The following is a 27,003-nucleotide window of genomic DNA, read 5'->3' as shown; positions in this document are numbered from 1 at the left end:
GAATCTTACCCAAAAGTAATAGAAACATGCCCGTCGGATTTTGGGTGCACTATTCGAACACATAGCAAAAAAACAATTCAAAAGATAGAATGTTTATCTTCACCGCGGTTACCAAAGTTAACCTTATTCAAACGTTACCCGAAAATTGAGTAAAAATTCTATCCAGGTAATTTTTTGTATTCTTGAACAACACGTTCATAAAAAATCCAATAAATGTAGATGAGTTTCCACTTTTGTTGGAATCCTGCTAAATAATGCACTGCTAGTAGAGGTGTGGGCCGCGCCGCCGATTTCAGGTAAAAATCAGCGGCGCGCCGGCGTCACGCCGATGTGCTTACTATTTTTACATGCAATCGTCGGCGCGGCGCGGCGGCGGAGGCGTGGCGCACACCTCTAACTGCAAGGAATTAGGCAATCCATGAGACGTTTCTGATCAGCTGATTATTTCTTTTTTACTTCTTCTGACGTTACTCCGAGGGGTGCGACGTCCGACAATATCGTTGATTCGATCCAACATCAAACGAATCGGATTAACAAAAGATGTTTGTCGGACGAGTTTTTCTGTTCGCAGGAGTAGACTTGTTGACAGAACCCACCGTTGGATTGTCAAACAAACGTCTAATGGATTGCCTAATTTGAAGCATCTGTGCGCGGAATTTCAATCAGTGCAATATATGATGTGCAGAATTCGGTGTAACAACACATATTTCATTTTTACAATTTTTGTGTAATTCTGTTTAAATTCTCCTGTTATTATAATTTTCCATAGAAACATGATAAAATTGCTAGCCAGTGGGATCAATTGCATAACTCTAACAATTTGGATTGATTTTTCATTACGAATTTAGGTTTCCTCATGCCTTAGGTGCACGGAAAGTAGATACAGAACATTAGATTAGGATTGTCGCTGGCATCAGTGGTCATCAAAATTTATCAGATTTGGTACAAGCACATCATTGTTTTGATTCCGGGATATACCTGTCAAATGGGCCAAATAAAAAAGCAAAAAAAAATAATCCTCTATCGTCGTTTCATAGCGTCTAATCGTTTTTGTTTCTTTTAGCCAGCAAAACAATGGTCATTCTTGACTAATGTGTTTTCACTAATTAGAATGCATAATTTGTCTAAACTTGTACTAAATTTTGATAAATTTTCATTTCCTTGTGCGGTATATACAAACTCTTTCATTTCATAACAATAACAGTCGAAAATTTACACCGACAAAATTTGTTATATTGAATATATTGATTTCGCACATATTTTTTTGCAATTTGTAGTAGCAGATAAAAATTACCTGTCACGCATAGATATCATGGGAAAATTAATGAAATTATAATAGTATGCCACATAGAAATTTGTTACATAGCAGATATCACATCATTTTTCTGTTTGCCTCTTGTTTATTATGTTGTAAATTTTATGCATTGGACGTTTTCGATCTTGAATGCATAAAAATCACAGCAGAATAAACGAGACTGAAATGAAAAATAGGCAAACTCAATTTGAAGTTCAACTAAACGGTTTGTGGTTAAAAGCAGGCCATATTTTTCTGCGTGTACCAAAAGCGCGGACCAAGGACTTTTACTAGAGAGACTTTCGATACTTTGACAGATATATACCGGAAGCAAAACAAACATGTTCCGAGGCGAAAACAATGGGAACACCAGCGACAATCCTAATCTAGTGTTCTGTATCTACTGCACGGAATGATGTGCCCTCACGCTATAGCTATTGTAAGCGAATTGCTGGAAATTAGGGGGCTATTTTGAATGCAACATTTGGGCGATTTGCTGTCGTCATTTTTGTGCCGCTCTACCCGCCCAGGAAGCGCGCCATTTGATCGCCCTTAATTGCCCCTTTATCCCCAGTAAACGAAATGGCGGACAGGCAGGTTAAACTAGATGCTGGCGATCGGAAGGCTATTGAAACGTTGTTCTAGGCTATCCGCCGTGACTTGCCGTTTGCTGTAAAAGTAGTGTGGGTCAGTACACTAGGTAATCACCACCAAACTATAGGAAGGATCAATGGTGAAATTCGTATTTCACACCAAAACTTACCACAATCTGACTTTCATTAAGACTTTAGATCAGAGATATTGTTCCACTATATTTCCACACGATTCCACAATTTCCCACATTCGTTGGCTAAATGAAGTTCACTAGACAAACAAAATAGAAGCGAGAACGGGTCCGCGACGTTAGGCATAAATACGTTAGGTATAATGGACGTTAGGCATAATGGTCGATTGGCATAATATACGTAAGGCATAATGGACGATTGGCATAATGGACGATAGGCATAATTCACAAAAGTATTATATAGAGATTTTAACCTTACGCTTGTTTTTTCGGGTTAGAAAAAAGAGACTGCAAAATGAAAAATAGCAAGCGAGATATTTATTACTTGTAGTGTAAAGCTTTTCTCTATTTTTCCGTCGACGAAATGAAAAAAGTATTCATTTATTTAAGTGAACAGATTTGGTACAAGCACATTTCAAGCTTCTTAGATGTATTACCAATACAGTTGTATCCAAATATAATAATGAACAAACATTAACTTTTGGCACCAATGGAAACTTGCATTGTTATGTACAGCATCAGCATTAGGGTACGGATTTTATGTTTGTGACGAATGACGATACCTTTTTCGTTTCGGTAACTCGTCACAGTACACGAAAATACTCTCCCTCATAGCAGACAGTTTCCGTAGTTCAATTTTCGATGGCCTCAAGAATATAATCATTGACCTTAATAATATGAGAGATAATCAATATAGAAGCAGCAATATTCGTATATTCGTTGAATGAAAAATAAAATGCATCATTCTTTCTTTCATGGGTTGTTCTTCAAGGTTATATATTTTCTTCTTGGACAATTACAACATGCATGCATGTAGGATCTAATCTACGTTAACCCTTTCATTCCCAAATTGTTTCTAGCGTTCATTGGGTTTAAGAAAAAAAGGAAAAACCCGTTCTGAAAACCCGCGCTGGAGGCTGCTCAATATTTACCTTCCGATGCTCAAAACAATTCAATAGAGAGAGTTTTATTGTGTACTGTGACCAGGGATACCATTATGCCAGATTTATCTGGCACAGCCAGAGTTTTTTTGCAACTTCCAGACAAAAAGACAAACCTCTCATTCTGCCAGATTTTTGAATTATAGAAGTGTTTGCACTCACATTTTGGAAATTTGGACATATTTTCCCAAATTTATTAAAAATTTATTGATAAATTTTGATGACTTTGAGGTCGCTGTTAAGTGACAGATTTTGCCAGACATTTTTAGTTGATCTGCCAGATATTCTTTGAAAAATAGTGGCAACACTGACTGTGACGAGTTACCGAAACGAAATATGCTACGAAAAGATAGTCGAAGACGGTCCAAATTGATGCGTTTTGGGAGTTTCCAATAACAATAGGAAATAACGAAGATAGATCAAAATTCCATTTATCAACGCTAACTGAAAATATCTCTGGTAGCACTGCTCTAGCGGAGTTATATCAGGATAATAGCAATAACTTCAGTTCTAGGCAATTTTAGCGCTGAAATGCAAGGTAATCGTTCCAGTTACTAGTCTTATTTGTTTTTGTGAGTTTCTGACTAAATCAAAAGTTATAGCTGTTTTAAAACGTTGTTGTTTATAAACAACATGTGCGTAATTTATACGAATGAAACTGATTTTAAACAAGAGTGTTTAGCTTATTTTAGTCGTGTGCAATTTATCGGTTGTCCGCAAAGACATAAACCCACGCTCAGTTTCCGCATGCCAAGCATTCCTTATGCATCTTTTATCTGAGTGAAGATTTCTTCAAGTATATACAATAGAATAAAATGTTGATCGAATTTGATCAGCTTTTAGAGTAATTCTACAACATCGAAAATTTCAAACATTTGTGCTATTACGACCCGAGGCCGTCAACGCCAAAAGTGATTTCTTTACAATTATACTTTAATATCATAATTTATGCCTAACGTCCTTTATGCCAATCGTCTATTATGCCTAACGTCTATTATGCCTTACGTATATTATGCCTAATGTCTTTATGCCTAACGTCCATTATTCCTAACGTACGTATGCCAAATGTCCGTATGCCCAATGTCTTTATGCCTAATGGGGTACACCCAGCGAGAACACGCCAATTATTAAAAAAAACAATTTTAAGCTTAAGCCAAACATGAACCGCCATGTTTGAAAATCGCAAAAAATAAGCCAATTTCAGCCGCCAGAAAATTTGTCTAAGTGTTGAAATTGCCTTTAAATCGCATTCGCTAATTGCAATTGTTCCTAGGGGCAATTAGAAAAGGCGAGTTGAGTCAAACGTCAAACTGTTTAAATCGCCTGACCATGTTCGTCCGCGTTTTTGTGACCGGGTGGTGGTGAGTGATCAACCCAGGGAAAACTTGACAGATAGCGCTTGTTTCATCTATGTACCACCGATTTGATGGTGGCGCTAGTATGCCTTCTCTGTACGCGTACCACAAGAGGATGACATGACGTCATATTGGCGTAGTCAACAAAAAAACATTGTTTGTAACAAAGTTAGCAAAATTTGTCTAAATACAAACGAGGAGCATTTTAATTTGCATCAAATTAGATAAAGTGTGCATTGTTTTCTATTGTTTACGGTTACTGCTGTTTGTTGATGACAATTCAAGCAATTTGACGTTGTCAAACTGACCCCCATTGATCGGTGGAAAAACGATGTTGCGTATTGTCAAACTCTGTATGTAGAGGTAGGGACGCCAGTTGCCTGGAGTATCACGAAGAACGAACCGAAAAAGTTAGACAAAAGCGTGTTTCATTACGTGTGTTTTGAACACCGTCAATGCGGCTAGAACAATATTTAGAAAATGCGTTTCCAAAATGTGCATAAAGAAAATTATTATTATAGAATAATAATCAGCAATGTTACAGAAATCTTATCTTATTATAAATTTAGCTGGAAGTCGTTTTAGCAACGGCTATCATTGGTTCTTTTTTCTCGAGAAATATAAATGAAGCTTACAAATTCATGAACCTATGACATCTTGTTTCAAGTTCATTAAGAACGTCAAGAATTCTAGTATTTTGATCGGGAAAATAAACAATATATGTAGGATTTCCTACACATTTAGCAAAATTGGTTTTGAATAGAATTTGTGTGCTTTTATCAGAATTCTGGCAGCAAATCGTTAGTGCTCGATTTCAGCAATAATGCTGACAGGAATGTACAATTGTGTTCGACTCCTGCCAGAGTTTTGCTCGACTTTTGCAATAATGCTGTCCAGAAGATATTGCGATGGTTTGGTACGGATCCCTTCAGAATTATTCTGGAATTTTACTCGGCTCCAGTCTGATAGAAACCTAACGGCACGGCATCTACCGGAGGATTTCATGCCTGGGGAGATGTTCGATCCGGAAGATTTTCGGAAATTCCAATGTAAGTGGAAGTGGCTTGGTTTCGAAAGTCATCTTCTCGTATTTCCGAAAATTCATTCACTTTATTTTGGATTTTTTGAATTCAAAATGGAATCTATGTTTCTGTTTAGGTATGTGTATTCTCTTTGAAAGGGAATTCCGGACAAACCGTTACTCGTCAACCACAGATATTGGTAGTAAACAAAAGAGAAAAGTTTCCTCTTTCATTAACTGCTATGAAATGTGTTTAGCCATTAATGGTTTGTCCGGAATTTCCTTTCAAAGAGAATTGTGACAGTTGGCTTTTAAGCCGTAATCATATGTTTGTCGAGAGATATGGAAAACAATAAATGGGATGCGCATTTTTCAAATTTTGCTCCATTCGAGCCGCCATGACATAACCAATTCACCACAAAATTTGCTTATGAGTTCAATATATGGGAGCTGTCAAGTTGTCTCCGGGCTGTGAGCGATGGTCGGGTGTATCCTCCGCCGCTTGCTGATAATTCTGTCTGCCTTCCCCCTCGCTCGTGTTTGTGGCCATATCGTCATCGCTAGATTGGCTCTGGTTGTCGCTGTTAGATTTTTTGTGCTTTTTGTATTTTCGAGTGACTTTGATATAGCCGTTTTCTTTCTTGTTTATTTCTTCCCTGCGTACGTTAACTGTTGGCTTTGAGATGCCGTGGAATATTGTTCGATCGGCATTCATTTTTAGGCCGGCTGTCTGTTGTGTATCAGAAGATGTTGAAGGCTGTTTGGTAGTGGTGGTTGTAGATGAGTTTGCTTTAGTTGTTCTGGAGCATGGCTTACCGTAGTGTGCCGTCTGATTACAGAACTGGCACGTATGCGTCTGCCCAGGGTATGTGCATAGGGTTCTTTGTATGCAGTTAACACCTTGGGATGATCTTCCCTCGAAAGTCAAGTAAGACGGTATAGGTTGGTACAACCCCGTTCGCACCACGCCAGGGAAAAAGTTTATCCAAGTTTGTGACGGATTCCACTTCTCGATACTTCGGCATGATTCTTTTAATACAATCCGTACTAGTACGAGGTGCCAAATCATAGAGTTTTATTTCAGTTAGATCGAGGTCCTTTGCTTCTTGGATCTCCATGAAAATTTTGGATAACATTTAAACAACCTATACTTTAAGACGAAAGACTAAAAATAGGTTTTTGACCGACCTCAACATATTTAATCCTTTCAGCACAGTTTCCCTACTATCTGCTTCATGGTTGAATCATCTAAATAAATAAATCCTAACGTTGACTGTTCTCACTAATTACAGTTCTCTGTTATTCATCATCCTATCAGATCACATTCCTGTTAACAACTGTCATAGAATCACAATTGCTTGTTGGTAGGCCTAAAACACGGAATTACCCTACATACTGTAGTATATTTATCTCTACCCGCACCTTCAAAGAATTAGAGCCACCTTCAAGTACCGTTCGTTCCACTTGCATAATTCAATAATTTCATGTTGTATTGACAAGGCGCACTTTGTATATATTCTCTATTGAATCACTCGCCCCATTCAAATGTGAATTGCACATGAGCCTCTAGCTGTATGATAACGAAGATGATAGCGGGCGTGTTTCATTCAAAAGACATCAGCTTTCTAAAGCCTCCATTATCATATATTTCATTATTGCATCACTTGAAAGTGGAGGATGTATGAGATTATGTGTTTTCGTTGCTTATTGAAAAACCATTGAAGCAATGATTTTCTTTGTTAACAGGTTCAAATAACAAGAATTTTCAAATGTATCCAACGTACCGGATTTAAGTCAATATATTTAAAATACTGACATTCAATGCAGTGAATCCCACTACATTTGAAACGTCTCCATTCTGATATATTTCGATGGCAACGGCATTAATTGGTTTCCCTTTGTTTCCTTATTTTCAGATGAGAAATATACCGAGAAGCATCGTGATGAAGCTATCCGAGAGCAAATCCGACACATCAATAATCACCAACCTGTACAAATCGATCAATCACAACTACCGGAGGTTGTCCAACACGAGCAGCGTGTTGCACCGCATTCCGGAAATGGAGATCGCTTTTATGAACATCAGCGATGAATACGATATCGAGAAAACCATCGCCGAAGGTTGTTTTGCGAAGGTATATCTTGCTCACCACCGACCAACCGGGACCACTGTTGTGCTCAAAGCAATACACACTGAACTAACCACGCTGAAAGAATTTATCAAAGAATTTCACTACAACTATCAGCTCAGTCACCATCCAAACATTCTCAGCTGCTACCAAGTTAAATTCCAGACGAACGAATACTACGTCTACGCTCAAGAACACGCTCCATTCGGGGATCTGGCTGCAAATGTCGGTGCTAATGGGCTGCCGGAGTCAAGCTGCAAAAAGATAGCCGAGCAGCTTAGTTCTGCGCTTGGGTTCATGCACTTGAAAGGACTTGTGCACCGCGACCTGAAACTAGAGAACATTCTAGTATTTACACCGGATTTTTCTCGAATAAAGCTGTGTGATTTCGGAACCACCACCCGCGAGGGCATTCTAGTCAGTAAGAACAATAAAACATGGATATCATTCCTACCACCAGAAGTATTAGAGGTTGTGAAAAATGAGCGATTCATCTGCAAAGCATCGGCTGACTCGTGGCAGTTTGGCATCATTCTGTACGTTTGCCTGATAGGCTCAACACCGTGGAAATCGGCTGATTGGGTCCGTGATTCCAAGTACGCCGTATTTATGAAGTACCAGAAACGTGAGTCCACCAAAATTCCGGAAAACTTCCGACGATTTACTCCACGTTTATTGCGAGCATTCCGGCGAATCTTCGATCATACTGAGGAGGATCGGGCCAAAGTGACTGATATTATGAAATACATGAAAAATAAATGGCTGGATAATAAGATAACCACTTCTAAATCCACCTCGAACATTGCAAGCAATATCCTACAGCAACCGTCTTCCGATCAGGACTCAATCAAATACATCAACCATCGGGAGAGTCGTAATTCCTTCGAGGGCCGGCTGCGTGCCCGACGAATGACCAGTGTCGGAGGATTGACACCGGAGACGACGCCAACATTCGGCACAGATCAGGACACGGTGCGTAATAAAGTCCTCGAGTGGCTCGAAACAAATGACCTCAACCGACAGGATAGTATGGATGATGTAAAGGATTTCTCATTCTGGAACAAAAATGATTCAAAGTCCTATCACTACTCGAAGCGTGAATCTATAATCGGATCGGCCTCTATGACGACCTCCACTACACTGACGACGACCAGCTTGACGAGGGAGGCCAGCAGCATACGCAGTCGGCATCGCTATAAATAGATTAGTGCGGACCTTCAATACTATACCATGAATGACAAATGACGATAGGTCCACCCCGTTAGCTAGCAAGTACAGCTGGAGACGCAGCACACGTGCGAAAAAAAATCCTTACCTTCCCAGTAGCTGCTGTGCTGTCGTTCGGAAAAATATAGATAGTACATGTGATTACATTAATTATGTGTGTGATAAAATGGAGAAAAAAAACATGACCATAACCAAAGTCAGCCAACGAGCGTAGATGGTGCAACAGAGAAAACATAATTTGTTAGTCTTTTAGCAGGTGATAACATGTTTAGGAGAATACATATACATATTTATAGATAATGAATTAGAAGAGCTGATTGCGGCAGTAGCGAAACAGATAGAAACATCGCAATGTTGAACATGTAATGATTGTTTCCATTTAATGTTATGTTGATATACATCTGGAAAGCGAAACCCCTGTAATGTATTAGAAATATATTTGTGAACGTCTTTGAAATAGAAATAGAGGAATCTAGATTTTGATGCGATGAAACTAGAGATTTATAATAAATAAAACAATTCAGTAATTGTAAAATTCAATTAATTTTGTGGGTAGAATATTGAAAGAAATCATTATTGAGAGTAATATATTACCATTCACGCACAACTGGTCCGTATTCACGACATCTTAGTAAAACATGATCGAATTTTAAACGGTTATTAGTTATGATGAGTGAAACGGCATAACTTTATTTATATTTCTAAACATAAGTTGAACTTTATTTTTTCATTTGTAAATGGAATGTTCCTTACTTTTAATGGTAAATGTTTAGTTGGACTCGAATACCGAAAAATCTACGAAGGAAATTCTACGTATACGCATCCACTGAAGAATCCAGGGAGGGACCCCCTTTTCATCCAGAAGTTGTTTTGCAAAAGGCATTAGCATTTTTTTTCTAACGTACGTAGCTTGATATGAGCATCTGGGCTTATAATCCCAGTGTATGGAGTCAGGCAGTAAGTTTTTTTTCGTTGAGAATATCTGTGTATCAGTTCTGTCAAATCACAAATGAAATTAATCCCACTTATCTTTTTTGTGCATCTCTGCCCTTGTACCCAGTGATGATCGTCACAAAAGACGAACGGGTACGACAATACTTAACATCAACTGTCACGGTGTTAATTCATACAGCAAGTAATCAAAATGAGTTGAACATTTCAACTAGGAGCCGTCTCAAAAATATTTGCTTTTTGCATTCTAAGCTCAAAAATTCTTAAATAGTATTTTAGTTTCTAAAAGCCAAAATTCTACTCAACGCATAATTGTCCTTTTTTTTAATTCGTAAATAAAATTTATATTCCATGTTACAGTTTCTGAAACTTTATTAAAAGGATAAAATAAACTGATACTTGCTTTTGCTAGAGGCCGTATATACTACTGCGCACTCCACAAGTATCACGGGAGGAGGAGATATTTGTTAGAAAGTATAGCAGTTGGATTTTAAATCTTCTTTACCGACGCCAGAGGGGTAACTTCACTATCTAGATTACATATCGATCCATCAACTCAACGGCTTTACTTCCCTTCCAAAGGACGAAAGATTTTTTCACCACAGAAAAATCTCAACAACCTCGGTTGAGATTGAACCCAGATCAACTGGAATAAGTGACGGTCACGCTTACCACTCAACCACCGGCGCCGTCAATTTGGCGGACTCAGCTCTTTTGAGATGAACTAACTTCATTGTCGCTGTACCATTGTACGCCTTCCTTGCTATCATGGCTGCTGGTCAAATATGGCTAAAACGTAACTGAACCATCATAGAATTTTTTGATGGAAAAATACCTGTTTATTGAGCCAAATCCTTTTAAATGCTTCCGAATTCATTATCTTTTGTGTGATAAAAAGCTTGTTTGCTTGCCACAGTAATAGATCTCTTGCTAAATCATAATTTTTTCGTGAACTTATTCACGAAAACAAACTCGAATCATCTAGGAACCCGACCTCAAATTCTACAAGGCTGAGAAATATATCGGAACTACTGTGAGCGGAAATAAATACAAACAACGAAATGCTTTAAATGCTTTCATGATTGACCACTGGGAGCACCGTTATCGCAAAATATAAGTTTGCCATTTCAAAATGATCTAGCCTTTAGAACTGAACTGAAAATATTTGTAGGTCATCACGATGGCCCCATAGCGCAGTTTCACAAACCACGGCATAATATATATATAATATATCGAATACACCAAATATCAATTGTTGTCCTATGTGACCGCCTTGAGTGAAACCTATACACATTTCATCCAAGATTGAGCCGCATTGATATGTTGTCGTATATCGACAGGCTGATCGTCAACCTGCGGACTTGTGCTAGTTTTCCTCTTATTTTTTTGTATTTTCATGAAAATATCGACTCCAACGGGGGCGCTGAGAGGGGTGAGCTGGAGTTTTCTTAATCTCTTAATCTGCATTTCATGAAACGAGGAATTTACCTTAATCAATAAAAAGCAAAGGATTTCAATATAATGGTGGCCTCTGCACAGTAGATCATACGAAAATCTCAGTCCACTAACTGACGGTATGTTTGGACAAATGGTAGGTGGTATTCACGTTTCTTCTCAGTTTGGCAAAAAATCAGCCGTCATGCAAGGAATTAATATCGGAACAACACTGGAGATTCAGCATGTATATATTGTGATGTTGAGCGTGAACCAATGTATGTTAAAAATAAAATCTATATCTTGTTAGGAAGGGAAGGTTGCACCTGCCTAAAAAAGTTTCTGGTGTGGCTTTGAGGAACAGAAACTTTGGCTGATGTAATGCGAATGCATAATCATACAGCTTTTAACTTCAATAACTCAGGTTGTTATACATTTGGTCATTGTTGAAGTTTAAAAATCAAAATCAAGATGAGAAAAATTGCCCCTGACATGAAACAGAAAACTACTTTTGCAATCGGTAAAAACAAATTGAAAACTCATTGAGATCATCGTGAAATTTCTTGTAGTGTATTTAATTCGATGTTTTACAAAAGTAATTCAAATAATAAAATATAAGAAAAATTTAAAATCTTATTTGACATTTATAACCTCCAATTACATTAAGATTCCATAAGATGACATGTCGTTTTTCTGTAATTCTGATTTCGATCGGGAAGCAAAGCCGTGTGGTGTCCGGCGGGCTGAAATCTTTTTGCACTATTTCAACCAAGAATAGAACCTCTGGGAACTGCTCCCATGTCGTAAGAGGCGACTAACAACATGCTAGGAGTTCCTAGGCCGAGGTTTTGTTCCGTACCGAAGACTTAATCTGGGCGGACCTTAAGGTTTTCCATATTACCCTCTTTCCAGTCTGTATTTAGTGAATCACTGACATATACCTTTTCTGATTCGCCTTTCTTGATTGTGTACCAACGTTTTAAGTTTCTTCTGGCGGTTGTATATTAGCCGTAAATGACGAAATCTAATTCTACACTAAGTAACAGAATATATTAATATACCGGCACTTCCACGCCAAGGTTTAACTTCCAAAGCTTTGGCTTAAAAACCGTTTTTAAAAAATGGAAACTTTCATGCAGGAAATTTATTGAATTGGCCTAAGATGGAGCTGTCGAATTTCACAAAAAGCTTTTTATGTTGCAAGTGATCTGTAGTTGTGTTAAATTAGGTATTTTCCTATTATATTTGGAACCGTCTACCGACAAATCTACATTTACGAATACCTCCAAAAGTGACTTCTTGAGGTCTCATGAAGGCCTGACACTAGCTTTATGATACTTTTGCTTTTCTAAACAGTAATAAAAATCTCAACATTCAAGAACTTCACTTTGTCAGAAAATGTAGGGCCATCGGAAGCTAAAACTTCGTAAAATCGCACTCCTGGTCCTTTTTTCAGTGCAGTACTCTACGTCACTCGTTCAAATTTGCACCGCTCTTATGGTAGTCGGTATTTGCTAGTATTACTGTTCTCCCATCCATTCTGGTAGTCAAACGGTGGGATAGCAAAATTCTTACAAGTTTCCTATCTCATGCCTCCACGCGATTCTAAGTCTATTGATGACATTTGGTCCTTAGACCGCAGAATGAGAGGGTGCGAACAGAATGAGAGGGTGCGAACAGATCTAGTCGAGAAAACATTGCCGTAAAAATGAATAGTTGATCGGAAATTAGCCCCAATACGACTAATCTGACTAGTATCTATGAACACGGCTCAATACGTATTGAAAATTCGCCGCGTCTGTTTTTATGAACCTAATTTAAAGCTCCGTTATTGCTAACAAGCCCGTGCATCAGATTAACAATCCTTTATATTTCCCTTCAGTGTTCGGTATTATCGCTCATATACTTGTATTCCACAAACAATCCGATATGGAAAATAAGAAATACTTTCCTTGATTTATAACATCTCGCGCTATTTTTGCCAGTATAATATGCTGTCACTTGGTAGTTTTCAAGCCAATAAATATATCGTAGAGAAGAAGTAGCGAGTTCTGTCCAAATACTGTTGCAATAAATAGTGATCCGGCCCATTACGCAGATAAGATTAGCTTTTCCAGGCAATACTCCCACGATCGGCTGTGTGGAGTTCAAATTGTTTTTGTTTAGGGAACATAGTATACTCTCGGTAGCCGGCTGCCCAGAGTTTAAAAATAACCAAAAACTAAACAAGATCATCTCTTTTTCGAGTGATCGTGCACTCGAAGACTAACTAAACAACTACCTAATAAAATATGCTTTACAGGTCGCATCGTTTGCTTGGAGCGAATCCTAGACCTGATACCCTTCCAAACCACCAACTCCGCGACACCTATGGAAGAGTCTGATGAATCGTCGTCCTTCCGTTAAGTAGGTGGAGCATCAACACTTCCTGTCTACCTTATCCTTTATCCTTCCCCGTGAACGATGGAGATGGGGGCGGCCGGCAATGATGGCTATCATGCTGTTGAGGTTTTAATATGGGTCGGATTGGTATGAATTCCTACTTACCACTTCCTAAGCAACTCTTATTAGATAATCAGCAGTCAAACATGATGAAGTCAGTGTGCAATCCGCCAAAATCATCGTCACAACGCAACGCAACGCAACGCAACGCAATTCTGATTTCGATCGGGAAGCAGCACGATTATATATTAACACTACTGACAATATTTCCTGGTGCTGTAGCACTAACATACCTTCTTGTAGCAATATCCTTCAGATCGTTCGTTGTATTTTGATCGGTTTCATAAGAACAATGAACAAAGTATAACGTGAACAACAACTAGCAGCCTGTTAGAAGCGTAGTTGGTTAATCGATTGCCAACCCCGCACATAAAGTTAGATATTTTTCTAAGAGATTTCTCTAACTTGCAAAGAGGTGAATGACCCTAAGGTTAAAACCTCTAGTTAAAATAAAATTAAGCAGCCTTTCCATTTAGTGTACATTGTTTCAAGAGCAAAGGAAATATAGTTGTTTTCGGTGAAAATGGAGCTTAGACTTATGGAAGCCGGTTATCTCCAGTGTAATCGCCTACGCAATACTGGGCTGATATTCCACAGATTATACTACGCCGAACGATTTGTTTTACAGAAACCTAAAACACGTGGTTGAAAGTGACAGCGTTGCAAGCAAGATAGTCGTGTATATGGAAAATGACAATATGGAGATAAGGTTACATGACCTATCACCGCCAATTGAAAAATACATGCCGCAGTTCGATGAAGTAGAATTCGTTACTCCTGATACTGGGACAAACTGCTTCCCGGGTTTACCTTTTCCCGCCTACTTCACTATAGAACTTAAACTTCACGGAACCACTATTAAACAGGCTACGTTATGCACTCATGAAGAGCAGAATCCTAATCGCGAGAAGAACGCCTACTCATCCACGGCACAGCAATTAAAAACACAGGCTTAAAGACTATTATCTGAACTACAAACGGTTGCTAACTTTGTGGCAGCTGTTCATGCCATAACGTTAACCATAATCATAGCACGCAGCATCAAGCATCCCAACTTCAACAGCCAGCACTAATTATGAGTAAGCGACTTACCAAATGTTTTTCAATCGTGAAAGAAATATAATCGAAAGCTGCGTGCTTGAGATGTAATATTTGGGTTAAATTATTTATATTTTTAGTAAAATATTGTATATATTGTAAATATTTTCGCTTCCATTAAGTTATCGTAATGATCCATGCTAAAAAAAGGAATCATAGTAAAAAGTCATTGCGCTCAAGGACGGTGCGATTTGTTTCATTATTCGGCACTTTCTAAATATGAACTGTGTTTGGAATTGGGTTTCCAAATTAGACGCCATTTACTAAATTTGTAGATCGTGTATAAGATGTATTTTATCAGAATTGCGTGCCTCCTCTTTGTCAGCCAGCTGGAGCCGCCTATACTATCATCTACCGCCTCAACTTATACAATTGACATTATTGCCTTTTATTATTTCCTGTGTTTATCCGTGTTTGCCAGTGTTTGTAAGTGTTTGCCAATGTTCGCCATTGTTTGACCGTATTTCCCCGTGTTTCCCCGAATTTGCCCGTGTTGGTCCTTGTTTGTCCGTGTTCTGCGACAATAATTTCAGATTCAAATAACCGCAACGGACGAGCTCTGTCTGTAATCCATCGTTGCGTGAAAAGCACCATTAATGTTTTATTTGGGTTAACTGATAGGCCAACATGAACACATAATGCTTGTGCCAACTCAAAAAGTGTGTTAATACCGATGTTGATACCGGGGATCATTATATGATAATCATCAGCGAAACCATATGTCGGAAACCCAAACTCATTTAGTTTCCTCAACAAGCCATCGGCGACAAGGTTCCATAAAAGTGGTGACAGCACACCACCTTGAGGACATCCGCAGACACTTAGTTTCCTTATCTCTACTTGTCTTAACAATAAGCACAGATGTCGGTTACTAAGCATTGCGCGTATCTAGTTCGTGATATACGAAGGTACTCCATAACCTCGTGTAGCTTCCAAAATGGATTCGAAAGACACGTTGAAAAAAGCACCTTCAATATCAAGAAAAACTGCTAGACTTGATCGTTTTTGCAAAAAAAACTTTTTTAATGTTATATAGAGCATTTTAACATGGTTAAGAATTCCCCCACTGATATGCATGCTTCATGCAGCGGGTGCTCGCCAAAGCTAATATCCCGAATGTGGGGGTCGATTAAGCGATTAAGTTTTGAGTTTTTGCCTCCTCATAAGTGACGCGGCCACTTTTGCGTGAATGAATTTTACAGTTATTTTCCGCCACGCTAATTGAATGTATCCTGTTGCAATACTATAAGCAAGAATGCAAGACTATAAGTAGGGTGTACTTATGATCAGATAATGACGGGTCGAGCTTGTTTGCCAACTCATGCGTAATACCGTCAGAGCAGAGAGTTACATCTAACACCTTTTCTCTGCCAGCTCTTGCAATGCCAGATCTTGCAAATGTTGGACGATTTATTACATTGCGTATGTGCAGATTTATACTACTTAAGTATTCCAACAATTCGGTGCCTCTTAAATTCATATCTGAGCTGCCCCAAACAATTGGGTGGGCTTTTGCATCACCGCCGAGTATGAGAGGAAACTCATCTCTGCCACAATATGATACAACCCGTTTGAAATCATCAGAAGCTGATGGTATTTCTTTTTAATGTTATCTGCGTCATATTGATCGCGACTGTTCATATATCGCAAGCTGTGAGGTCTAGTATAAGACATGCCTCAATAGCACTATTTGCAAGTATACAAGCATGAGGTACTTCACGTGAATTTGTCATGCCATTTTTGTTGAAAATTACAAAAACGGGATTAAGTAGCTTCCTTTGTGGAAATGCGGTTCTTGGACCAAAGCTGTGAAAGCTTTTCGTTCCTACACAAAGTGAGATAGATTTATTGTTGTTTTTGCTGAAGAATAATTTGTGCTACTGTGGCCATACTCGATCAAAGCAATACGCATCATCATCAGCACATGTTGAACATTGTTGGACGTAACCTAAATGTGAATCTCACGTAAGACCCACGACACTCCGTGCGCGACTAGCATATTTTAGTCCTGCTGGATACACGGAGAAATCCCTTGACTAGAGGACTCCTGTATCAGCCTACTCTTACGACATGAGAGCAGGAACCCAGTAGATTAATTTTTGGTTGAGACACTTCAACCCGGCAGATACCACACGGTTTCTAGGCTGGTTTTGTCCGGAGAAAACCCCATAAAAGCATTAAATAGCAGTCAGAGGCTCTGATAGCTTGGCGTTTTGATTTGACCCTGTGTTACGATTTTATTATCCCGATTATTAGGCCCTAACATACGATGACTGCTTCGTGGAAGCAGTGCAAGAGGTTCCATGAAACCAAATAAATTAAAATGATTTTAGACCTATAGGTATTAAATATTTCGAAATTAATGTCAAGTTACTTGGATTTGCAGGCCCGTATTTTCTGATATGACCTAGATTACTGATACCAAGAAATGTTTCTATTACAACATTGCCCAAACTCAATTATTGATTAGGTTCTACCATGTAAAGATGTAATTCACATTACCAAACTTATACTGTACATAATCAACTATGGAGTTTTAGTGTCAAGGTATGAAGAAATGAATTGTTGGTGCCCTTTTTCTGGACCTAAAAAAATCATTCGATACTCTGGATCACTCAATCCTGCTTAAGAAGTTAGAATGCTATGGTATCAAGGGATTGCAAATCATATTATTCGTAGCTATCTGTCGCATAGGAACCAATTCGTATCTATTGGAGACTCGTGTAGCTCTTATAGACCAATAGAAATAGGAGTGCCCCAAGGCAGTAATGTTGGGCCACTGTTATTTTTATTGTATATCAATGACCTAGGTAGACTCGGGTTAAAAGGGACTCCTCGTCTATTCGCGGATGACACCGCGTTGTTCTACCCGAACAACAACTGCCTGGATATTGTACGCGACATTGAATCGGATTTAAAAACACTAACGACGTATTTCAACGAAAACCTTCTTTCCTTGAACCTATCAAAAACTAAATATATGCTGTTTCGTTCATCTAGAAGAGCTATAGGCGTGCATCCAGACCAAAGAATGGGACAGTCTGTAATTCAGGAAACTAACTGCTTCAAATATTTAGGGCTTCACTTAGACCCCACACTCTCCTTTTTTTTCCTGGATTGAGCATATAACATCTATAGAGAGAAAAGTTGCATCGTTATGTGGGGCTATGCGTAAAGTATGCTCTTTTGTTCCCCAGCATGTTCTTCTAAAATTTTATTATGCGCACATCCACTCATTGCTGAACTACCTTGTATCTGTGTGGGGCCGTGCCAGTATTTCGAATCTGAAAAAGCTACAAACGCTTCAAAACAGATGTCTTAAAATTATTTATAAAAAACCATTTATGTACCCTACTATTTTGTTATACAATAATAATGCCCATAACATTTTACCTTTGCTTGGGTTGACTAACTACCAAACAATAATGTACATCCACAATGCTTTGCATAATACTATTGCTCATAATAATCTAGAATTTACGACAGGAATTCGAGCTCACAGCACCAGACAAGCCAATCATTTATTATACTCCAGAGTATCCACGAACCTTGGTCAAAGACGCATTTCTTTCATCGGACCTAAGTTATTCAACCAGCTTCCTACGGATTTAAAGCAAATAACATGTCGCATTCGTTTCTAAGCAAAATTGAAACTAATTTCAAAAAATAAAATAGGAGAATTTTTAATATAAACTTCGTTCACCACCAATCGAGCTTATTCCTTTAGCTATAATTGGTTAACATTTTTTAAATAAAAACAATTGATAAATGCATTTTTTATAGCAATAAGTAATAAATAAATTTAAATTATTATGAGCTTCCTGCAAAGCTACGATGGGACCCTTAAAAGGATTCTTTTCCGCTGGGTACTCGCCGTAGCTTCTTGTCAAATTTTGTGTTTTGTCGGTCTCGTATTGTTTTTTTTTTGTTCTCAGCGTTTCCGCGATTCGTAACTTTGTTTTGTTGTGCTGACCTTTTTTTGTACGCTGAGAACTGATGTGTCCACTACCAGGGGACTCCGTTTGTGAGCTTTTTGGTGTGGGGGTAAGAGGCGGGCTATTAAAAAAAAAAATCACAATTGCACCATTAGGTGGATTAAACAGGTATTAGCAGTTGCTTTTTATGAAAAATGCACGCATTAATCTGTTTATTTATTAATTATGTTGTTTGATAAGAGTGTATTTAGTAAATTTATAGTTAGTTAAAGTTGATATTTAAATTGGTTCAGATGTAAAACCACCTACATTGTTAATACGATATGCCACACTATAAGTACAATTTCATTATTTCAACCCAACGCTGAATTTTGAGAAAAACCACCGTGTGCACCGTCATAAATTTCAAACATGCAACACAAACACGTGCTAAGAAAAAAGTATATAAACTGTAATCCTTTTGAACCCAAGACATGCCTTTATTTCTAGCTGTGTTTAAATATATACTAGAAAGTAGAATATTTGCCTACCGTCACCGGATGCTACTTTGTACCAAAATTAGTTAACGATATTGGAGTTGACAAATTGGTAAAATTTTGCGTTTTTTGACACAATCAGAACAATGTGCCTTCAACACAAATATGTAAATCAAAATAATCATAGCAGAGGATGAAACTGAAACACAAAATATACGCAACAATTTTTAACTTAAATTTTCTTGGCAATGTGCGGTATACTAGGCAAATTTTTAAATAAGATGTTATTGATTTTTATATAATTTTAATCTGATAATATAATGCAACCGTTTGAATTCTTATTTTTTGGTCCATATTTTGATAAATAGGTATATAGCCACAAGTAACAATTTATCAAAATATGGACCGAAAAAGGTTGCATTACATTTTTGAAAAAAAACTACGTTAAGCCAAGTTTTTTCAAGTATATGATGAGCTACCTGTATATTGTTCATTAAATTTGCGCTTATTTTAGTGTTTAATTCAAAGCACATGTACATTAGCGTGCAAGTTGAAAAAAACAGTGGTTGAACAGTTTTTTGCCAATATCGCGCGACTTACGTTTAAACAACACGTATCCTATGCAGTTGGTAAAGCGTCTCGAGCACTGGGATGCATATTCAGGATAGCCAAAAACTTTACGGATGTTTATTGTCTCAAATTGCTGTACTGCTCTTTATCCCGATCAATTCTAGAATATTGCCCTGAAGTGTGGAGCCCGAACTATAATAATGGCGTTGAAAGAATTGAAAGTGTGCAGCAACGCTTTTTACGTTTCGCGCTCCGTAGATTGCCGTGGAGAGATCCTGTCCGACTACCTAACTATGAAAACCGATGTCAGCTGATTCAACTAGAGCCCCTACATGTTCGAAGGAATACCGCAAGAGTTTTGTTCATCGCTGACACTCTGCAAGGCCGTATAGATGCCCCAGCTATTTTGGAACAAATCAACATAAACGTCGCATCTCGATCAGTACGTAACAACAATATGTTCCGGTTACCATTCCGACGCACAAATTATAGTATTGTCTATCTCGAGATAATCTAGCATTTCGTCGAGTTCTTGCTATATGGGATACACACGAGTGCGATCGAAACAAAAACAAACGACAAAACGTTTTCTCACTCGCACTGATTCAAACTAGATGTTCGCGTAACTCAACGCACGGCCCGGTGGCGCATGGCTGAAAAGTCGCAATGTGGATTTAAGAAAAGATTCGCAATATGTATGGAGCCATCACTGGTCTGCAACGAATTTTCAACCAGGTAGCTTCAGCATTTGATTTCAACGTTTCTCGACATACTCTGCGTATACGCTTCTCCAGATTGTTTAATCATTTCGTTAACAACACTTGACCTTTTTATTCTTTGTTTGTAATTATTGTATGATTATTGTTTTTATGTGCGACCTTGATTATTAGAAATAAGATTATTATTTAGGCCAACATCATTGGGGCTTTGATATGCCTGTTGATGTATTAAACAAAATAAACATCTGTTTCGCAAGCCAAGATCTAAAACGTCATGTAAAGGTCGATCTACAATCGACGTAATCGATTCCATACGACAGAACTATTTGATGTTCGAATTCGTTTTAACATATACTATATTGTAATTTTTCTTCCATTTACTGTCCAATATTTTAGCTCTATGAAAAACATCTAAAGATCGAGTCATGCCGTATCGTTTCTATCTAGTGCGGATCGAGCTTGCAGCAAAACGAGCATAACAATCAGAACTGTCAGTGGCGTTCATAATTTGTGTACCCGCAGAGATGTTGGCTCATGTCAGTTCGACAAAATCGGGATAGGGGTGCCATAAACGTGTTTTATACGCTTGGGTCAGTGACGTCTAATGTGTCATAATGGTTGCCTTTTTCGTAATATATCAATTGATAATAATAGTTGAGATTCTCCCTCCAAGTTTTGTTGAAGACGGACGGCTTTGGAAAGTATTCCCAAGTGTTGAGATTTCGCGGCGTTTAGTTAAAGTTTTATAACTTCACCTTTTGACCGGAGTCGGAAGTGTGACACGATATTTGTGTGCAGAAGTGTGGACTGTAAAATAGAAGTGATTGGCGATAAAAACAAGATTCCGTTGAGCTTTTTTCACCGTTATTGGGGCAAGAAGTGAAATTCAATCTGCAGCCACGAGGCATCGAAAGATCATCGTTGGATGAGAGACAGCGACGACGAGCACGGGGGATTTCTAAGCCCCCTGGAAGAAAATAACTCATTAACTGATTACGAATCTGCAACCGACAAACCAATACGACGAAAAATGGAGACCGAAAAATATAACTAAAAATGCAACATTAAAAAAATGAAAACAGACACCGGACATAACCTAAAAAAGAAGAAAGATAAAATCAAGAATAAAGATGGCGACTCCAATGGCGCTTCCCACGAGGATGGCTGGCAAAGGAACAAATCTTTCAAAACCTTTTTTATTGAACCAAAGGATGAAAAAATTAAACCTTTACACATTATGGAAATAGCTAAACTACTAAACAACATTAAAGTAAACAAATACATAAAATTGGTAAAGGCAGGCAAAAATCGGTTTAAGATCACTTTTGAAAATCCAAAACATGCAGAAACACTAATTAACTCTAAAATTTTAACAGAACAATTTAACTACAAAATTTTTGTGCCAACCATGTTCAGGGATAGCATTGGAGTTGTCAGGAATATCCCACCATCGATTTCGGAAAAAAGAAATCCTAGAAAATCTCGAATGTGACAAAATCAAAATCCAAAAAGTAGAAAGAATAAAAAAATGGTCCGAAAAGAACTGGTACCTACATTCGCGATCAAAATTTATATGAAGGGCGAGAAGCTTCCTCGAAACATTAAAATTTATGGCTTAAACTTGGAAGTAGATGTATATCTCTACCCCATAAAGTTCTGCTGGAGATGTGTCAGGTATGGCCACAAATCAAAAGCATGTAAAGCAGCTCAGGTAAGATGTGCCAAATGCTCAAACTCAGGACACGAAGTTCAAAATTGCGTTGCACCCAAATCAAGTTGCCTACATTGCAAGGAAGAGCATAACGCATTTGACCCAGTGTGTAAAGAAAGGAAAAGACAAAATGACATAAACAAAGAAATGGCATACAATAAGCTTACATACACAGAAGCAGAAAAGTTACACCCTAGCCCATCACAAACACAATTTCGCCTTCAAAGACAAGACTTTCCATCACTCCCAGATTCTGAAACTGAAAAAGACAAACCAGGCCACACAAATAACAATACTAACGGTACCAAAAATGCGACTAATAACAATAACCAATCCAGATACTCTAGTTCTGTCCAAGAATACATCACAAAAACAGAATTGGAACAAATTATTAACACACTCAAGACAGAAATAGTAAAACAACTGAATGTAAACAAACTCATTAACAGAATCAAGCAAATACAGGAAACAATAACGAATTTAATTGAACACTCCGACAACGATAACACTTTAACAGATAACAACCAACTACTAATCAATATAAATAATCAACTTAACGAACTAATCAACCCAGAAATACTACAAAATCCAAAACCGCCGAACATTCAGACAAAATCATGGACAAGTTCAGAAATTTAAACTTTCTAAAAAAAATATCAATAGCATGCGACCAACACCTAACCGTTCGTTACTTATCCATTTAATGCGACAACATAAAATAGACATAGCATTCCTAACTGAAATATGGTTGAAACCCGATGAAAATTACAACTTCCCTGGTTACAAATTTCCTAAACAAACCCGTGACAAAGGTTACGGGGCGTAGGAATGTTAATTAAAAACGAAATAGACTTTCAAATACTAAAAATACCAAATATACAGCCTATAGAAGCAATCACAATTAAAACCAATAATACTCCAAAACCACTCTTACTGATTTCAATATGCATTCCACACCATCCAATTAACAATAATCAAATTAAACATCCTCTCCAACAACTTCTTGAGTTCATTGACTCACAAAAACTAAATACAATCCTTGCTGGAGATTTCAATGCCCATCATCCGTTATGGAATAACTCAAATAAGATTTGCACTAGAGGGGAATTATTAGTAGATTTAATCGAAAATAAAGACTTGATGGTAATTAACGATGGTTTTCCCACTACGGTAAGACCTCCGAATTAACTTTAGTTTCATCTGAACTAGCTCCAAAAACAGAATAGACCATTTTAGACGAAGAAATTTGTGGAGAACACAAAGTTATTTCGTTCCAAATAATCAATGCGGCGAAAATATATACATACAACACAGAAATAATTAATAAGACAAAATTAGTAGAAAATCTAAACACAGTAGAAATAAATAACATTGATACCCCGGAAAAATTAATAAACATTTTCAAAGAAAAAATATCAGAAGTTAAATACAAACCTAATAAAAAATACCAACCTAAAAATGGTGGACACCTGAAATTAAAGAACTTCTTGAAATAAAAAATAAATACTTGATCGCCTACTGTAGTAATTTAACATTAGAGAACTTTTTATTGTTCAAAAAAGCTAGAACTATACTATAAGCAAAAATTCGCAAAGAAAAAAGGAAAAGCTACCACCAACTAACAGATACACTAACCCCAGATCTAAATGTAAAACAATTATGGTCTACTGTAAAACTAATTAGCGGAGGATTTCCAAAAAAAAATAACTTAAAGCTCCTAAATGACTTGAATCATTCATCTCAATTTATGGAAAAAAACTTCCCAAATATTGAGGAAGAAATCGAATACACCTTAGAACCTCCTGTAAATAATTTATCAATAACCAACTCTGATGTTACAGAAATTATTAGATCCAAAAAGACAATTCAGCCCCCGGACGTGACAATGTCTCCTACCTTATACGAAACGCGGATTTTATAGCACAAATTAGTTTGATATGTAACCAAGTATTAAATTCAACATCAATTCCCAATGACTGGTTGAACATCAAATGCGTACCAATTTTGAAACCCGGTGAACAAGACAATAACCCAGGCTCTTAGACCCATCTGCCTCATATCTATTTTTCTTAAAATAATTAATATTACCATTAAAATAGAATTAGTTAAATTTACGAAGTTGAACAACCTCTTACCAGAATACTCCTTTGGATTCAGAGAAAAAACGTCCTCTATAACTTGTGTAAACACTTTAATTTCTTTAATAAATGATACTAAAAATAAGAAGGAAGATATTTTAGTAACTATTTTAGATCTTACAAAAGCTTTCGATAGCGTAAACATTTCAAAACTCCTATCCATGATGAAAGACAATGGTTATCCACCGGAATTAACAAATTGGTTATATCTGTACCTACGAAAAAGAAACATAATACTAGCACTCAATGACGGCAGCACCATAGAAAGACAAACAAATAAAGAACTCCCTCAAGTATGCCCTTTATCTCCAATCTTATTTAACATTTATACAGCTAATCTACATTCAATTGCAATAGAGGGTGTTCTTATACAATTTGCGGATGACTTTGCCTTATTAACAAGTGACAAGAACATATCCTTGGCTAGCGATAAAATGAATACATCACTAAACACCATCTATTCAAAATTATCAGAGTTAGATATGCAAGTGAACCCCACGAAATCCGCTACTATTTACTTCTCTAATAATATAACTTACAACTTAAATATTTCTATAAACAATAATCCAATTGAAATAAAATTAGTCCATAAATATTTGGGCCTGTAGATTGATCATAAATTAAACTACAAAACTCATATAACAGAAACAACCAATAAAGCAAAAAGAAAAATTAATATCCTAAAAATGTTAAGTAGGAAAAAAGGGGGATGTCACCCTAAAACCTTGCAAAACATCAACAATTCTCGAGTACTTATTCAAATGGACGTAAGTAACAATGAGAGATTCAAGTAGTACAAAGTGTTGTAATGACGTCGTAATAAACGAAAGAGAAAGTAAACAAAGAGAGGCTCTCAATGTTACTTACGTCAATTTGAAAAAGTACTCGAGAATTCAATAGTAAGATCTGTCCTAGATTATGGTATTTCAGTATACGCATCAGCCAGTAAAACAACTATCAACACACTAAAAAAATTCAAAACTTATCAATTAGAACTAGTTTAAGACTACTCCAATCAACCCCTATTCAAGTTATATACGCAGAATCAGGTGAACTACCAATCAAATACAGAGCACAATACTTAACATTCAAAGAAGCCATAAAATCATTATATTATAAAAATAGTCCAACTACAGTAAAACTTATGGAATTAATCAACACAGATGAAATGCCTAAATATTCTTCTTTTTTGGAAAAAACTACATTGCTTAATAACTATCATATCCTACAGTGTAAAACTAATCCCACACCAATGATCGACATAACTAGATTAAAAAACTTCATGATTCGCCCTAATATACAAAATTTGAACAAAAACAAGACCCCCATACAAATGCAAAAACAACTAAGGTTAAATCTCATCTATGATAATTACCCTAACCACTACCAGATATATACTGTTGGATCCAAAACGAAAGAAGGAGTAGGAATTGGAATTTATGACAACGAAAACAGAACTTCATTTAGTTATAAACTCCACTCGACCTTTTCGATTATGAACGCCGAGTTAGTCGCAATAATAGAAGCGATTGAACACGCCATTAGCATCAACCAACCAAAACTAGTAGTCGTTACCGACTCTCAGAGTAGCTGCCTTGTACTACTAAACAAATATAAAGACAACAACTATCTCATAATAAAGCTTTTTTCACTGATCCACTGTAATAATTTTGAAGAACTAGTCATACAATGGATACCAGGTCACATTAATGTTTTAGGAAATGAAAGAGCAGATGCTGCAGCCAAATTAGGTATCAAAAAAGCAACTCAGGAACACTATCCAATCACCCTAGGCGACTGTTTGCTGAATTTTGAAACTGAATTAATATCAGAATGGAACAGAGAATGTATTCAACTGTCTAAAGAAAAAGGAATTCAGCACTTCGAAATAATGAACGAAATCGAATTGAAACCATGGTATCATAATTTAAATCTATCCACAACAGAAACCATATCTATGGGACGAATCAGAACATTTCACACGGCTACAAAAGACAGACTGGTAAAATGGAACTTAATTAGATCAGACATTTGTAATACTTGCAATACACAAGAAAAACGTATACACCTACTTTTTGATTGTACTAAATACTCGAAGACTAGACAAAAATTTCCCGTGCTATGTAAAAAGCAAAACTTCAAAATCATTCTAAAAGACAGAAATCAGATTGATTATTCACAAATTCCAGAATTTATCGGTGAAACGGGAATCAATGTTTGAATCCAGTTCTCGTACTTTAAAACTAACAATAAATCCTATACAAATCACTTGTTTTCAAACTCCGACTGCACAATGAAATGTCAATGAACACACACGATGAACCCAGTAAAATTGTTTTGTTCGCGTAACCGTCGTTTTAAACCTGAATTTTAGCTTGACACTTGGTTAACAGGTCTGGACCATTATAAGGGAGAGAAAAAAAAATAATAGTTGACGCCATCGTTTCAGAAGTAACAATTGCTTTCCTTTCAGAAGATTACCTGCCACAGAAGATTGTAACGATTACTGCATTCGAATTATCAGAGTAAAGTGTGTTATACTTCACTCCGGTTATGTCGTTGACATTGCCCACCTATCTTTTTTTTAATAATTTAGGAGCTATAGCTCGTTGTAATTAGTTGACCCCTAAGTTCTTTTGTGTTCAGATATAATTTTTACAAATCTCGTAAAATTAAATTCCTGTGCAAATATAGTAGCGAATAGTTGATTCATTCTAT

The 27,003-nt window shown here is 37.1% G+C and overlaps 1 protein-coding gene across 1 annotated transcript in view; it reads left to right on the top strand.

Annotated features, from left to right (window-relative positions):
• Window positions 1-8,874, top strand: part of LOC131682489 (serine/threonine-protein kinase meng-po) — a 108,200-nt gene extending 99,326 nt beyond the window's left edge. The window contains exon 2 of the mRNA XM_058963991.1: window positions 7,312-8,874. Within this exon, the coding sequence (XP_058819974.1) occupies window positions 7,312-8,727 (1,416 nt within the window). The 3' untranslated portion in view covers window positions 8,728-8,874. The remainder of the gene's footprint in view (window positions 1-7,311) is intronic.
• The last annotated feature ends 18,129 nt before the right edge of the window (window positions 8,875-27,003 follow it).

The sequence above is a fragment of the Topomyia yanbarensis genome, chromosome 2, assembly GCF_030247195.1.
Source record: "Topomyia yanbarensis strain Yona2022 chromosome 2, ASM3024719v1, whole genome shotgun sequence".
Classification (NCBI taxonomy): Eukaryota; Metazoa; Arthropoda; class Insecta; order Diptera; family Culicidae; genus Topomyia; species Topomyia yanbarensis.
This window is presented reverse-complemented; position numbering and strand designations above follow the sequence as displayed.